We start from the raw sequence: 15,758 nt of genomic DNA on the forward strand, positions 1-15,758 counted from the left end.
GTGTGCATGCGCTCTCTCAAAATAAACAAACATTTAAAAAGTTAAGAAAAAAAAAGAGAGAGGGGCGCCTGGGTAGCTCAGTCAGTTGAGCGTCTGACTTTGGCTCAGGTCATGATCTTATGCTTTGTGGGTTGGAGTCCTTCATTAGGCTCCACTGCTTTGATTTGGTGTCTCCCTGTCTCTCTGTCCCTCCCCTGTTTATGCACTCTTTCTCTCTCAAAAATAAATGAACATTTAAAAAATTAAAAAAAAAAAAGAAAATACATCCAAATTGGTACTGAAAAAGTTAAACTTTCATTATCTACAGATGATATTATAATATATATAGAAAACAGCTACTAGAACGGATAGGTAAATTCAATGAGATCTCAGGATGCAAAACCAATGTACAGAAATCCATTGCATTTCTATACACTGATAATGAAGCAGCAGAAACTAAGAAAACAATCCCTTTACAACTGCGCCAAAAGTAACAAAATGCCTAGGAATAAACTAAGAATTAACTAAAGAGGTGAAAGACCTATACTCTGAAAACTATAAAACACTGAGGACAACACAAAGAAATGGGAAGACATCCCATGTTCATGGACTGGAAGAACAACCACCCTAAGCAATCTAGATATTTAACACTATTCCTATCAAAACACCAACAGCATTTTTCCACAGAACTAGAACAAACAATCCTAAAATTTGTTTGGAACCACAAAAGACCCTGAATAGCCAAAGTAATCTTAAAAAAGCAAAGCAAAACTGCAGATATCACAACTCCATATTTCAAATTATATTACAAAGTCGTAATCAAAACAGTATGGTAAAGGCACAAAAACAGACACATAGATCAAAGGAACAGAATAGAAAACCCAGAAATAAACTCACAATATGGTCAATCAATCTTTGACAAAGGAGGCAAGGCTTTGCAATGGGAAAAGGACAGTCTCTTCAACAAATGGTACTGGGAGAACCGGACAGCTAGATGCAAAAGAATGAAACTGGACCACTTTCTTTCACCATACACAAAACTAACCTCAAAATGGATTAAAGACCTAGCTATGAGACCTGAAACCATAAAAATCCTAGAATAGAGCACAGGCAGTAATATCTCTGACACTGGCCAGAACAACTTTTTTCTAGATCTGCCTCCTGAGGCAAGGAAAATAAAAGCAAAAATAAACTATTGGGACTACATCAAAATAAAAAGCTTCTACATAGTAAAGGAAACAACCAACAAAACTAAAAGGCAACCTACAGAATGAGATAAGATACTTGCAAATGACATATCTGATAAAGTTAGTATCTAAAATATGTAAAGAACTTCTATGACTCAACACCCAAAAGACAAATAACCCATTTAAAAATGAACAGAAGGCATGGACAGACATTTCTCCAAAGAAGACATCTCGATGGCCAACAGACACTTGGAAAGGTGCCCCACATCACTCATCATCAGGGAAACACAAGTCACAGCGAGTTATCACCTCACACCTGTCACAATGGCTAAAATAGAAAAATATAAGAAACAATAGGTGCTGGTGAGCATGTGGAGAAAAAGGAACCCTCCCTCATGCACTGTTAGTGGGAATGCAAACTGGTACAGCCACTGTGAAAAACAGAACAGAGGTTCTTCAAAATTTAAAAATAGAACTACCCTACAATCCAGTAATCACACTGCTGGGTATTTACCCAAAGAATATGAAAACACTAATTCAAAAGAATATATGCATCCCTATGTTTACGGCAGCATTATTTACAATAACCAAACTATGGAAGCAACCCAAGTGTCCATCAATAGAGGAATGGTTAAAGAATATGTGGTATGTATATACAATGGAATATTAGTCATAAAAAAGAATGAAATGTTGCCATTTGCAACAACACAGATGGAGCTAGAGAGTATTATGCTAAGTGAAATAAGCCCGTCAGAGAAAGACAGATGCCATTTGATTTCACTCATATGTGGAATTTAAGAAGCAAAACAAATGAACCAAGGGAAAAAAAGAGGTAAACCAAAAAACAGACTCCTAACTATAGAGAATAAATACATGGTTACCACAGGGGAGGTGGGTGGGGGGATATGTGAAATAGGTAAAGAGGATTAAGAGTAAACACACTTATCTTGATGAGCATGGTGTAATATATGGAACTGCTGACTCACTATACTGTACACCTGAAACTAATATAACACTGTATGTTACCTATATTGGAAATAAGATAAAAAATTTAAAAGTAAAAATAAAAATTACATTTGATTTTTGTATCTATATAAGATGATGGATGTTACCTAAACTTACTGCAGTAAATAATTTTACAATGCATGTAAGTCAAACCATTACTCTGTACACCTTTTACAGCGATGTATGTCAATTTTACCTCAATAAAACGAGAAAAAAAAAAAAGACAAGTACCTAATACAAAATAAACCAATCAACGAGATGAGTATAAGTCAAGTCTAGACCTTAAACAATCTGCAATCATAAATGCTTTGTGTTTCCTATTTCTGCATGACTGATTACTTTTAAATATAAAATGATTATACCCTGGGCAAAGGCACTATCCTTTGACTTATAATACAAACTTGTTATTGTCACTACTGTACCCTTAAATTTAGAATTGTCGTATTGCCAAAACAATTATATTTGAATAGATAATATATGGATGTGGTACAATATTAAAAAGGTGTCAGAATACACAAAAAGTAAAATATCTCTTTCCCACCCTCAGAGGCAACCACTCTTTACGATTTTTAAACACACGTGTACATATATTCTCCCCCAGATTGTTATTTGTCTTGATTTTCTTCAAGGTGTTTTGCCACACGAAACATCTTTATTTCTATACCTTTGCATTTCATCCTTTCCTCCCGGTGTGGGAGGAAACACCGGTATGGCTCCCGGTGTTTATGTCACACTGAAAGACCTTCTCTAATTTGAGGTCATTTTAAAAAATTCTCTTATGGCTTATTCTAGTATTTTTACACCTTCATTTTATTTATTAGAATGTTTGGCATTGGTCTGAGTCTAAAGAATGAGACAGGGATCCAAGTGGGTTTTTTCCAAGTTCAAAACACATGTATCCAACATGATTTACTGAAAAAATATATTTTTTCTCTACTAATATGAAATGCCAGCTTTATATTAACTTGAATTTCCCTTATAGATCTGGACTCTATTTGGGAGCAAGTCCAAGATTTTAATTAATCCAACGTTATACATGTTTTAAAATCTGGGAGTCTAAGTCCTTTCTCATTACTTTTTTCAGATTTTTTTCTTAGTGAATTCTGAATGTGAAGTCTAGAATCAGCTTACCTAGTTTAAAACAACAACAACAAATCTTGTCCATACATGTGTTGAGATGAAATTATAGGGGCGCCTGGGTGGCTTAGTCGGTTAAGCGTCCGACTTTCGCTTAGGTCACGATCTCGCGGTTTGTGGGTTCGAGCCCCGCATCGGGCTCTGTGCTGACTGCCAGCTCGGAGCCTGCAGCCTCTTTCAGTCTGTGACTCCCTCTCTCTCTGACCCTCCCCTGCTCACACTGTCTCTCTCTCTCTCTCTCCTAGAAATAAATAATAAAAAAAAAAAAATAAAAGAGATGAAATTATAGATTCAATTAGGGAGAACCAATTTCTTTATAATACTGAATCTTCTTATGAAATAACTTGTCTGCCTTTTCTTTTTATTCAAGTTTATTATTTCTTTGTCTTGTTTAAGTTTCTTTTTTAAAAAAGCCTATTTTCTGACGGGGCGGGGGAGGGGCAGAGAGAGACAGAGAGAGAGAAAATCCCAAGGAAGCTCCGCACTGCACTGCCAGCACAGAGCCCGTGCACAGCTCAAAGCCACGAACTGGGAGATCATGACCTGAGCCAAAATCAGGAGTCAGATGACGACTGGGCGAGCCACCAGGCGCCCTAAAAGTTTCTTTACATACTTTCACATTTAGTAAATTTATTCCTAAGTACTAAGTATTTTACCTTTTTCCTCTCTAACATAATTTAGATATTTTCTCCCTATACATTGTCTCCCTGGTAGTTTCTATATAGAAAGGCTACTAATTTTAAAATTAATTTTTATATTAATTTTTTAAATTTATAATTTTCATATTAATATTTGTATTCAGCCACATTGCTGAATTCTTTTTTGTTTATAACAGTTTTCAAAGAATTTCAATTTCCAATTTGTTTTCTAGGAATTTCTAGATATAACCATGTAACCTGCAAACAGTGGAAATTTTGTCTCTTCCTTTGCAAATGTTATACCTTGTTTACATTTCTTGTCTAACTCTATCAACTAGTATTTCCAGGAGTACATTAGGTAATGTGACACTGAATCTTCTTCTCATTTCTAATTTTACTAGGAATACTTCTCGTGTGTTCTAGTGTTACTCTGTGAAAACATAATGTTGATTTAGAATAAGGTATATTTTCTCATACCACAGATAACTACTCACATTTTAAGAATTTCAAATCAAAAATGAATGCTGAATTTGGTCAAGTGTCTTTTTAATCATTTCTAGAGTTGAATGTATGATTATTTTTTCCTTTGATCATTAATATGGCAAATTATAGCAATAATTCCTGATACTGAACCACACTTATTCTTGGAATGAAGTCTACAATCGATGACGGTGGATTATTTTGCTGTTGTTGTTGCACTGCTTGTTTCCTTTTAAACCTTATTTTATTTGGTTATTTATAGGTAGGAATGACTTACAGTTTCTTATTGTATGTATACATGCCTTTTTTAGGTTTTTGCATCAATATTATTCAATTATTATATTATGCTCATTTAGTAAAAAGATGTTTCTTCCTCTTCCACACCATGGAGAAGTTTAAACATTGAACATCTGTTTATATGTTAAATGCTGAAGTTACTTATGCCTTTAAAGTTTGCTGGGATGATTCATTTGTGAAACCATACATGCTTGGTGAATTTGGGGATGGGTGTGGTGGGCAGGAAGCTTTTTTACTTTCCTTTCTATGGTAACTGGGCTCCTTAGATTTTTCTATCTTGGGAATACATTATTTCTTGAAAATTACAAATTTTATCCACATGCACGGATATTTATAGAGGAATAAGTAAATTACTGCCTTATTATTCTTTTAATAACTACTATGTCTGTGTAATTATATCCCCATTCTCTTACTTAGTATATTTAGGCTTTCTTGCTTTAAAAAGTTATTGAATAAAAGAATTCTATCTCTTTATAAGAATATGAATGTTTACTAGATATTTCTTGAAGAACTGAAATAAAGAGTCGCTCAGGCACAATTCCCTTAAATTAAGAAAGAACTGTTACATTTATATATGTGTAAGTAGCTTATTAACATCTTGTAATAAAAATACCTTTTTTGATCAATTTCTTGTTGCTGTTTAACATGTTTCTTCTCAAATTCACGGATATTTTCCACACCAATTTCTTCACAGAAGTGTTGAAAAATATTATCTTCAACCTTTTAAATTATTTCAAAACAATTGGTTTTATAATTAAATTTAGAAAGTATATAGACAATGCTTCAATCTAAATTCTTCCCATCAAGAACTCCTGTAATAGGCCAAAAAGCATTACTGTACTCTGAGGAGCCAGTGATTTCTTTTTCTTTAACTCCACAAACTACACCCATCTATTTTCAAATTTCTTACTCTAAAAACTAAATAAGGAAGCTCATAATTGGCCTTATTAACTGTCTTGGCTTTATGAAGTGTTTAACAAAATCAGAAATATTTCCTTTACATTAGCTACACCATAATGTAACATTCTACATAAATAAATAAAATATTCTTTACATAGGAGTAAGTAATACTAGAGAGTCCAGGGCAATAGAAGCCATGAGGACTGGGACATTGAATTAAGACATCTCAGAAAGATGTGGAAAAACTAGAATGAGCCAAATCCCAACAAAATAACATTTAACCTCAATATCTTTAAAGCCCTGCATTTATATACAATTATAGGATAAGAGAGACCAGTTTTTAACAGCAGGACATATTAAAAAGTTTCAGGTTTTAGTCTGAATAAAAATTATGAATGTGATAGGATTCATGCAGTGGTAAGTTATAATTTACAAAACTAGATAATCAAAACTATGGAGAGCTACAGTTCATGTGTTGAGTCCCATGGTGCTTTGTACAGGTCAGACAATATTTTGACATTAAACTTTGTTCGGGCATGGATAAACAGAGAGCCCAGAGGATGGTTGCCAGAGCCAGTCTTAAATCCATGGTAAATGTACATGATAAAAACATTAGGGGTACTTAACCCGGAAAAGAGATAATTAAGGAGCAAAGTCAGTGTGGTTTCCAATCCTGGGACACAAGGCAGAACTAAAGCAATGGGTGGAAGTTACTCAGGGATGTTGTGACAGACGACTTTCCATCAGAGATCAGAGAAGATCGACGGCAGAATGAATTAAGCCACAAAGTTTCTGTCATGTTATAAGCAGAGGCCAGATGACCAAACTTTTGTTGCCCCAGAGGCAAGCGCTAGCCTGGTATATACAATAAATGTCCAAGAAATAATTACTGAGGGAATAAGTAACTTTAAAAGGAATCTGAATGAAAAGCTCGTTCTTTCCTGGTGTTAAGGGCAGCGGGAGAAGAAAAAGGCTATCGTTATTACACTGGGGAGGGAGAGACTGGAGAGCAAAAGAGAGAGTATGCACTGGTCATGATCTTGTGAGAGGGGCCACAGTGGTTCCCCAAAACCACAAACTCATTTGGCAGACCAGTACAACCAGGCACTTAATCACACTGCTTTAGTGTACATTCAAGAAGCCCTATATCTGGTTTCTGGTCTAGAACTATATCTGACATGCCGATCAGTGGTAAATACACGATGCATGACCTTATCTATCTTCTCTTGAAATTCTTCAATTCGTTGTTGTCGTTCTTTGATGCCTTCACTCAACATAGTACATTGCGACTCAATGTTCAGCAGTTCACTTTGAAGCTGAGATTGTTCCTAATTACAAGAGAAAAATTTCTTTTTAAAATAGCTATTTTAGCTTTAGATGATGAAGCAAAAAGAAACCTGTGATATGTGTCTTTCAGGATAAAAGGAATCCATGAGATAAGGTAACTACAGGCACAACTGTATATCAAGATTAACAACCATAAAAATAAACTATAATATAATCTCCATCATGGGGTAAAGTGTAAAAATTACATGATGTTATATAACTGTAATTCCTGAAATTCTCTGTCCTGGTTCTAATCTCCATCAAGTTTTTTTTTTTTAATTTTTTAATGTTTTTTATTTATTTCTAGGAGAGAGAGAGTGAGAGAGAGAGAGAGAGAGACAGTGTGAGCAGGGGAGGGTCAGAGAGAGAGGGAGTCACAGACTCTGAAACACGCTCCAGGCTCTGAGCTGGCAGTCAGCACAGAGCCTGACACGGGGCTTGAACCCACGAACTGCGAGATCATGCCCTAAGCGAAAGTCAGATGCTTAACCGACTAAGCCACCCAGGCGCCCCATAAGCTCCATCAAGTTTTATGTAAGCCCATAGTACCCGGTAAAAAGCAGCAAGTTGCTTCTTTTTAATCATCTCTAGTTCACTCTGGGAATATTTGAGTCGTGTATGAGTTCCTTGTACTAGAGTCTGTATTTGTTTCAAGTCGGCTTCCTTGCGAAGTATCTTCATCAGATCCTAACAAGGGAGAGAAACAGGAGAACATTTTACAAAGAGAACAGCACTTTCATTTTTCAGTGATCTCATAATTTCACTGATTTTTATATACAATCAGACCCACACCCCATCCTCCCTTCTTTTCTTTTTTAAATTTAAGTTTATTTATTTGAGAGAGAGAGAGAGAGAGAGAGAGAGAGCGCGCGCGCCCGTGTCTGAGCAGGCAGAGGGGAGCAGAGAGAGAGAGAGGGAGAGAGAGAGAATCCCAAGCAGGCTCCACACCAGCAGGACTGAGCCCGATGTGGGGCTCGAACTCACGAACGGTGAGACTGTGACCTGAGCTGAAATCAAGAGTCAGATGCTTAACTGATGGAGCCTCACAGGTGCTCCCCATCTTTCCTTCTTCTGATAAGAGACTAAGCACACAAGCCATCTGGAGTGGCCACAACGCCCTACAACAAGCACCCCAGAAACTAACATACTTCCTGGTAGGAAAAGCAAGGAGTGGGAAGTGTGTTCCATACACAGCATATACGTGGTAGAAATGATCGCCCCTGCTTTCAGTGCATCCCCTTCTCCTTCGCCCACCCTATTACTCAACCAGGTGAACTTCCTAGTGTATGTATGTTCTTCTGTACTTTTACTCCCAGTCTTTACATGGATATTTGTGTACACACAGTAACTCGTTTTACAAATTCAGAATCATATTGAATATGCTTTTCTGCCTCCTGTTTTTCTCTTTTAGTCACAAAAGTCAATTGATAAAGCTCTAGATTAATTCTTTCAATGGCTGCATATAACCCCAGAGTGTAACTTGTATGCACACCTTGAGTGTTCATGGTTTTGTTTCCATGCAATAGATCCTCAGGGTGTGATCAAGAGGTCAAAGGTATTCATGTGTTTAACAGCTGCTACCACTGCTTTCCCAAAGGCTAGAACAGCTCTCCATTCCATATAGAGCATTTTTTTCATGTTTATTAGCCAATGGACAACCTCCTCCTACAAACTGTCTAATCTTATCCTTTCCCCAGATGTTCTATCATAAATGTCTTTTTCATATCAACTTGGAAAGAACTCTTTGATAAGTACAGAACCTAGTCTTTATTTTAAACTTATTAATCAGGGAATTCTTCATTTGTAAAAATTAGAATATCATTTTATCAAGTTAAAAAGTCCTCAGTAAGGGGCACCTGGATGGTGGCTCAGTTGGTTAAGCATCAGACTTTGGCTCAGGTCATGATCTTGTGGTTTGTGAGTTCGAGCCTCTCATTAGGTTTTGTGCTGACAGCTCAGAGCCTGGAGCCTGCTTCGGATTCTGTGTCTCCCTCTCTCTCTGCCCCTCTCTTGCTCACCTCTGTCTCTCTCTAAAATAAATAACATTTTAAAAATTAAAAAAAAGATTCTATGTTTAAAAAAGAATCAATAATATTTAAAAATTTTTAAATGTTTATTTATTTTTGAGAGTGAAAGAGAGGCAGGCCACAAGTCGGGGAGGGGCAGAGAGAGCGGGAGACAGAATCTGAAGCAGGTTCCATGCTCTGAGCTGTCAGCACAGAGCCCGACGCAGGGCTCGAACTCACAAACCGTGAGATCATGACCTGAGCTGAAGTCAAATGCTTAACCAAATGAGCCACCCAGGCGCCCCCAAATATATTTTAAATAATAACAACAAACATGTATATAGTACTCACACAAGCCTGACACCATTTTAAGTATTTTAACTGGATTATCTGATTTAATCCTTAAAATAACCCTAAAAGGAAGGCGCTTTTATTCTCCCCATTTTATAGGTAGGAAAACTAAGATACAAAGGGGGTAGGTATCTCACCCAAGGTCATGCTGCCAATAAGCGGCAGAGTGAGGATTCAAACTCAGGCAGTGTGGCTACAGAATTTATGCTCCTAGGTACTTTGTTGTTCTCTCTCTCTCCAGAATGTGTAATGAGGGGCACCTGGGTGGCTCAGTCAGTTAAGCTTCCAACTCTTGACTTTGGCTCAGGTCATGATCTTCCAGTTTGTGAGTTCGAGCCTCACATCAGGCTCTGTGGTGACTGTGGTGCCTGCTTGGGATTCTGTCTCACTCCCTCTCTGCCCTTCCCCCACTTGCTCTCTCTCTCTTTCAAAATAAATAAAAATAAACTTAAAAAAATGTTTTCAATGTGTAATGATGCATCTCTGGTAACAGCAAAAACAAACACATCAATTATTGGAGACTGGTTAAATAAACACAATTTTACAATGAAATACCAGGCAGGATTCGTAAAAATAAGCGGCTCTCTGTATGCTAAGATGAAAACATGTCCGTGTTATATAATGTTAAATGAAAAAGCTTGTTGCAAACACTATTTGTAGCAAAAGTCTATCGTAAAACAAGCAGGAAAAATAATATGTATACTTGCATATACAGAGAAAATTTCCAGAGGCCATATATCAAACTGTTTAGCAAATATCACTGCGATGTAAGGAGGTAAGAGAAAGATTTTTGTATTTTAATTTATTCTATTTTGCTTTACTTCATTTTTTTTTAAAACAGGCATAGTCCTTGTATTACCACAAAAATGTGTTTAAACACACAATTATTCAACTTAGTAAACCACAACCTCTATAGCACAGGCTCACCTTCAATTCCTGGATCAGCTGGGTTCTTCTGTCTCTTAGGTTCTTTATCTCCTTCTCATCCCAGCATCTAGCTTTGTATTTTAAGTCACTTGACCCTCCAGAGATCACCCCAGATTTTAAAAATAATGTTCCATCAAGAGCTACTGTCTGCAAAATTAAAAATATTTTATCCTGGAGAGATGTACACAAGATAAAAAATTGTAGATAACATGGCAATTTTTACAGCTGTGAATTTATAGGTGAGGAAAACCACTTAATGAAATTTATGAATAAAATACCCAACTTATGAAGGGATGGATATCAACCAATAAATGAACCACAAATACAAAATCCTGTTTTGCTAAGGCCCAAAGCAATTCTAGGCAACAAATTAGCAGCAGTTAAAAAGTTTCTAAATAAATTGTACATTAGTTTCAAACATATTCAATACTGAGAGGGAAATTTAGTATCAAATAGTTTGCATTATATATTCCTGTATTTTGAAGAATTTCTTATCACATGCCAGTGGCATATTATGAAAACAGCCCTAGCAACTTTAGGATACTAAACATATTACATTCTCCCAGGTGCAAATGAAACTGGGACCATGAAAAACATTAAAATGGAGTCAGACAGAGGTATAAAATAGCTTCAGGTTTATAGTCTTGTGAGTAATTATAAGCTTTATGCAATAAATGATTCTCAACATTTTGCAAATGTTTCTAATTACTTAGTGAAAGCAGGAGCAGACCAACTGTGGAAGACTAAAACCACGCAATGTGAGGCTTTTTTTTTTTTGTTTTAAAAAGAAGCCAACAAATAGAAGTCTCATTCATTCCTTCACTCAAACACTCCCGGCGTGCTACTGTGTTTGAGACATTCTATACCGGGGACTGGAGTGACCAAAGGAAGTGACATACCATACTGACCTTCAGCAAATCACACTCATGGGGAAAAGAAACCTATCATTACAACATAAAGTGATAAGCTAAAATCATACTTGGAATAATCTGGAAGCATAAAACTGGAGGACTCTAACCCAGCCGCTCCACAGAAGGCTTCCTGAAGAGGTGAAGGCTTCCATTACATCTTATCAGAGGGACTAGTTTAGAAGTAACTAACTATATTTACCAGAAAACTCGGTTTATTTCTGTCTCACGATTACAGAAGTATGCATTCCAGGGCTTGCATGGTGGCTCCAGAGTTAAGAAAAACCCAGACTCCTGATAGAATATTGCTCTATCATCCTTAGTATCTGGATTACTCTTCAAGGGAGACAGCCTTGTTAATTTCTGGAAGGCTTTAGGAGCTCCCTTCCTTCCCAATTGGCAGCTTGGCAAGGAGTCTACTCCTGGTCTGAAACGGCTCTGTGGAAACACACTACATCTTTACTGGAGAGCAAGAGCAGGGGCATGGACACCGAGCTCCTAACGGGCAGCCCTCTTTGAGTGGAAGGCAGCTTTCCTGCCCAGGAAGCCCTATGGTGCACACCTCGCTGACCCCTGACTTCTCTACAAGTTAAAGTGATACGGAGGCAGCATCGCTCTCTGGGAACACTTTTGGCTCAGCTCGGGCACGTCTGCCTGGCCAAACCGGATTTCATTCATATTGGATGAAGGGTGAAGAACTGCACAGGCTCCTCTCCTTTTCTGCTTTTTGTGTTCTCCATAAAGCTTACTTAGAGTGTCTGCTATATGTCATTACTGATGTGTACATCTGTATCTCTTCAGTGACCATTTTCAAACTCGTCTGGTAGCCCAGGGGAACCCTACAGCTCTAGCTGTCGTGTCTATGGGTCATGAAGAGAGGTGAAAGTTCTACTAGAAACTTCCTGGCAGGCCTACTGATGATTGCCTTTTACTTCCAATTGCCCCTCCTAGATTGTCACACAGAAGGGAAACAGGGAAAGGGATACTGAGCAGGGAACTGCAGTCTCTGCCACACACGGGTGGGAGGTAGCCCGGAAAAGGGCGGTGCTGGAACGCAGGCAGCGGGTCACGGACACACAGACGCTGTGTGCGCACGTGTCACAGGGTTGGGATGGAGAAAGAGGGAACGTGAAGAGTCTGGAATTCCTAGAAAGTAATGCGACCGTGAAGGAATAACTCCGAGGTATAGCTAGTAGGCAGGGCAGACTGTGGAGCTCTCTGTGCCCTCAGGGGAAGAATGGGGACTGACTACCACTAAGGACCAAGGGGGTTTATGGAGGGCGCGGAGGGCACTAGCATGGAATGGGATGGGAGGGAGCACACAGGAGAGACAAGTCATCAGACATGAACTTTAAATAGACCACTCTGGCAACTATTTGAAAAACAGACTGGTCCACGTGAAGCTAGAGGTGATGGTGAGAAATCAGCCAATAGCAGCTAGGATGAAAAAAAGGAAAAGGATTTGAGAAATATTTATGAGGTATAATCAGAAAAGCTTGGGGATTATAGAGCTTACAAAGAAATCCCTGGGGAAAAACCATAACTTAACGTAGCTAGGATGGTGTTACCAAGAATTAAATACAGGAGATCAAGATATAGAAAGAACATTAATTTAGTTTCAGACATGCTGATTTCACAGTGCTTGTAGGCTAATATTTTACTTATTTATAATGCATATCTTATTTTCTAAAAGAAATTATTTTATAAATTATAATAAAGATTATAACATAAATGTGCAATAAGGTAGCCTCAAATAATAACTAGAGATAAGAAATTACACTAGGTGGAAAAAGAACCAAATATAATAATCCATAATGAGAAATCACTAGAAAAGAGAAAATGAGAAATCACAGAATTCAATTAAGCAAGCAGAAAAATTATTCAATATATGATACTGTGATAGGTAATTAGCCATTTAGGGGGAAAAATGCTAATACCTACACCTAATAATGCAGGTCAAAATAAATTCCAGATTAAAATTAAAATCAGAATTTTGGTACTACCAAAAAAATGAAAAATTAAGTAAATGTATATTTGATCTTATAGTAAAGACCCCATTAAACATGTAAAAACAATCCTTACAAAAGTTAAGAGTGATAGAACTGATTTCTAAACATACAGCTTATATACCATAATACACACTAGATCTTTCTAGGCTATGGTTGCCAGGTTTAACAAACAGAAAAACAGCACGACCAGTTAGATTTGAATTTCAGATAAACAATGAACAATTTTTTAATATAGGTAGTGTGTCCATATATGTTCTCTGGCAACTCTGGGAGACAAGTTAAGGATGGTTTTCATTTTCCCTTTTGAGTTCTATTTTCCAAAATCTCTGAACTGCCCATTTATTAACTTATATTTATGATACACAAACACCAAACATGACAGTGAAGAAAACCTCGGTGGGGCTGACGTGGGGAGAAGCTTATCAGGAGCTCCGAGCTAATGAGAACTTGTCACCCTGTGCGTGAACCCAATGCCAGTGTCCTCTTCCCGGCTCCAAGTCAACTTCTCCTCTTTGAGCCGGGGGTATAGACAATTTTTTGAGGTTCTTTTACTTTACTGCCTGGCTGGCTATTGCTGCTGCTATTGTACCTGTTTACTATTGCACATAACGTGCTCGATGTAGTGCATATATGCTGTTTGGTTCTATGTTCACAACCCTATGAAGTAGGTATTATTTCCATTGTATAGACAGGGACTAAAAGATATTAGGTAATTTGCCTAAGGCCATACACAGGGACCAAAGTCCATGTTGGTCAAACATCTATGCCCGTGTTCTCACCCACCATGTTATATGCTTCCTTCAATCCAAAAACATTGTGAGCAACCAATTCACAGAATTATGAATCTTGTGTGTTTTAACAGTTTCTAGGTTTATTAAAATAACATTTCTTCTAAAGGCAAATGTAATCTCAAACGACCTATTTTCATTTTATTTCTAGTCAAATTCCTATTCCAAAAGGACTATAATTTTAACTTCCAGCCTGCAATTTCCTTAACTTAAAGCTGACATTAGTTGGTCGGGGCAGTAATCCTATGCTTACGTTGGAGGTTACATTCCTGAAAAATACCTTGGCTGGTACGCTGGGATTTCATGTAACAGAGAGTTGGAGGAATTTTTAAATAACACCAAATGAAAGTTCTAGAGAGTATGGGCTAGAAAAAATTCTTTGGCATTAAAAACTCATTCTGCAGGATTACCAACCACTCCACCGAATCAGCTTCAACTGTTTCAAGAAATAGTGTTTTGGTCTTATAAACTGCTAAGGTAGATTCTCCCATAAATTTTTGTGTTATGCGGATTATACATATTTTTAAAGTTGCTTTTCAGTGATATGAAAAATAATATACTTTAACATTTTATATCTGAATGGAAAAGAGAGTCACGCAATTCAAAATCCAAAGACACAAGACTGTAGAGAGTGAAAAATTTCCCTGGCCCCCACCACCCATATGTCCTCCCCAGAGGAAATCAACAATGTGAATTTCTTATACATTCTCCCAGAGATGTTCTTGCATAAACTGAAGCATGCAAAATCTCTTATTTCCCCAATGTTTTACACATACGGTAACACACTACACACTAGTCTGCATATTACTTTTTAAAAAAACTGAATAGATCTCGGAGATGGTCTCATACCTAAAGGGCTTATTCTTATTTATGGTTGCACATTATTAGTATTCCATTCTACGAAAGCACTATTCTTTCGTTGAATTAGTCTTGTCTGGATTGTTTCCAAGTTTTCCTGTTACACAGAAAGGCTCAATAAATAAATCATTTCATGTACATGTGAGTTTATCTGTTGTGAAGTTCCTACAAAGTACAGCCCTTCGCAGGGCTGATATGAATTTATACTCTCGCAGCAGTGGATGGAAGGGTTTCTCTCCTCACACAGTGTTATCAAACTTTCCAGCGTGGGTCAGTGTGACAGGTGAAAACAGTACTACAGGCAGTTTTAGTTGGCATTTCCCATACAAAGTGAGGATGAGTTTTCATATATAAGAGCAATTATATTTCCTTTTATGACAATAAGTTTGTTCAAATCCTTCATCCATTTTTCTGGTTCGTGTTCTTTTTTTCACTGATTTGTAGGAAAATCTGCTCTTTACTCTGAGTTGCAAATACCTTCCCTGGTTTGCCATGCCCTTTGATTTTGCCTGTGGTTTGTGCCATGCAGAATTTTTTATGTTTATGTGAACCCATCTTTTATGGCTTTAGTTCTTTTTGGTCATATTGGACAGACTTTACTATTTATGACATTTAGAGTAAATCCCCATGCTTTCTCTTAGTATACTTACAGTTTCATTTCTCACATTTATATTTTGAATCCATATGAAATGTATTCTGATATAAAGTATGAAATTTAGATTCAACTATATTCTGTTCTAGATGGTACCCAGTTTTTTCAACTTACTGTAACCTGCATTTTATTTTCTTGTTTAACGTTCATAATTTTTGGAAAAATGATCTTTTCACAGATTACTAGCTAGTTAATCACATTTTTCTGGGTCTGGTTTTTGGCAACCATATTAAAAACATAAATATATCTTTCCATATATTTTTTTAGGTAACAATCACCCAACCTATGGGAAAAGAAGCAAATTATTGTT

The 15,758-nt window shown here is 37.0% G+C and overlaps 1 protein-coding gene across 1 annotated transcript in view; it reads right to left on the reverse strand.

The window, feature by feature from the left end:
* SMC1B (structural maintenance of chromosomes 1B) overlaps positions 1–15,758 on the reverse strand; it is a 72,456-nt gene that overhangs the window by 19,567 nt on the left and 37,131 nt on the right. The window contains exons 12-15 of the mRNA XM_039234502.1: positions 10,234–10,380; positions 7,499–7,636; positions 6,835–6,951; positions 5,337–5,443 (exon numbers count right to left, since the gene is read on the reverse strand). Of these exons, the coding sequence (XP_039090433.1) occupies positions 5,337–5,443; positions 6,835–6,951; positions 7,499–7,636; positions 10,234–10,380 (509 nt within the window). The remainder of the gene's footprint in view (positions 1–5,336; positions 5,444–6,834; positions 6,952–7,498; positions 7,637–10,233; positions 10,381–15,758) is intronic.

This window comes from Hyaena hyaena, unplaced genomic scaffold (genome assembly GCF_003009895.1).
Source record: "Hyaena hyaena isolate Hyena2069 unplaced genomic scaffold, ASM300989v1 scaffold_4, whole genome shotgun sequence".
Lineage (NCBI taxonomy): Eukaryota > Metazoa > Chordata > Mammalia > Carnivora > Hyaenidae > Hyaena > Hyaena hyaena.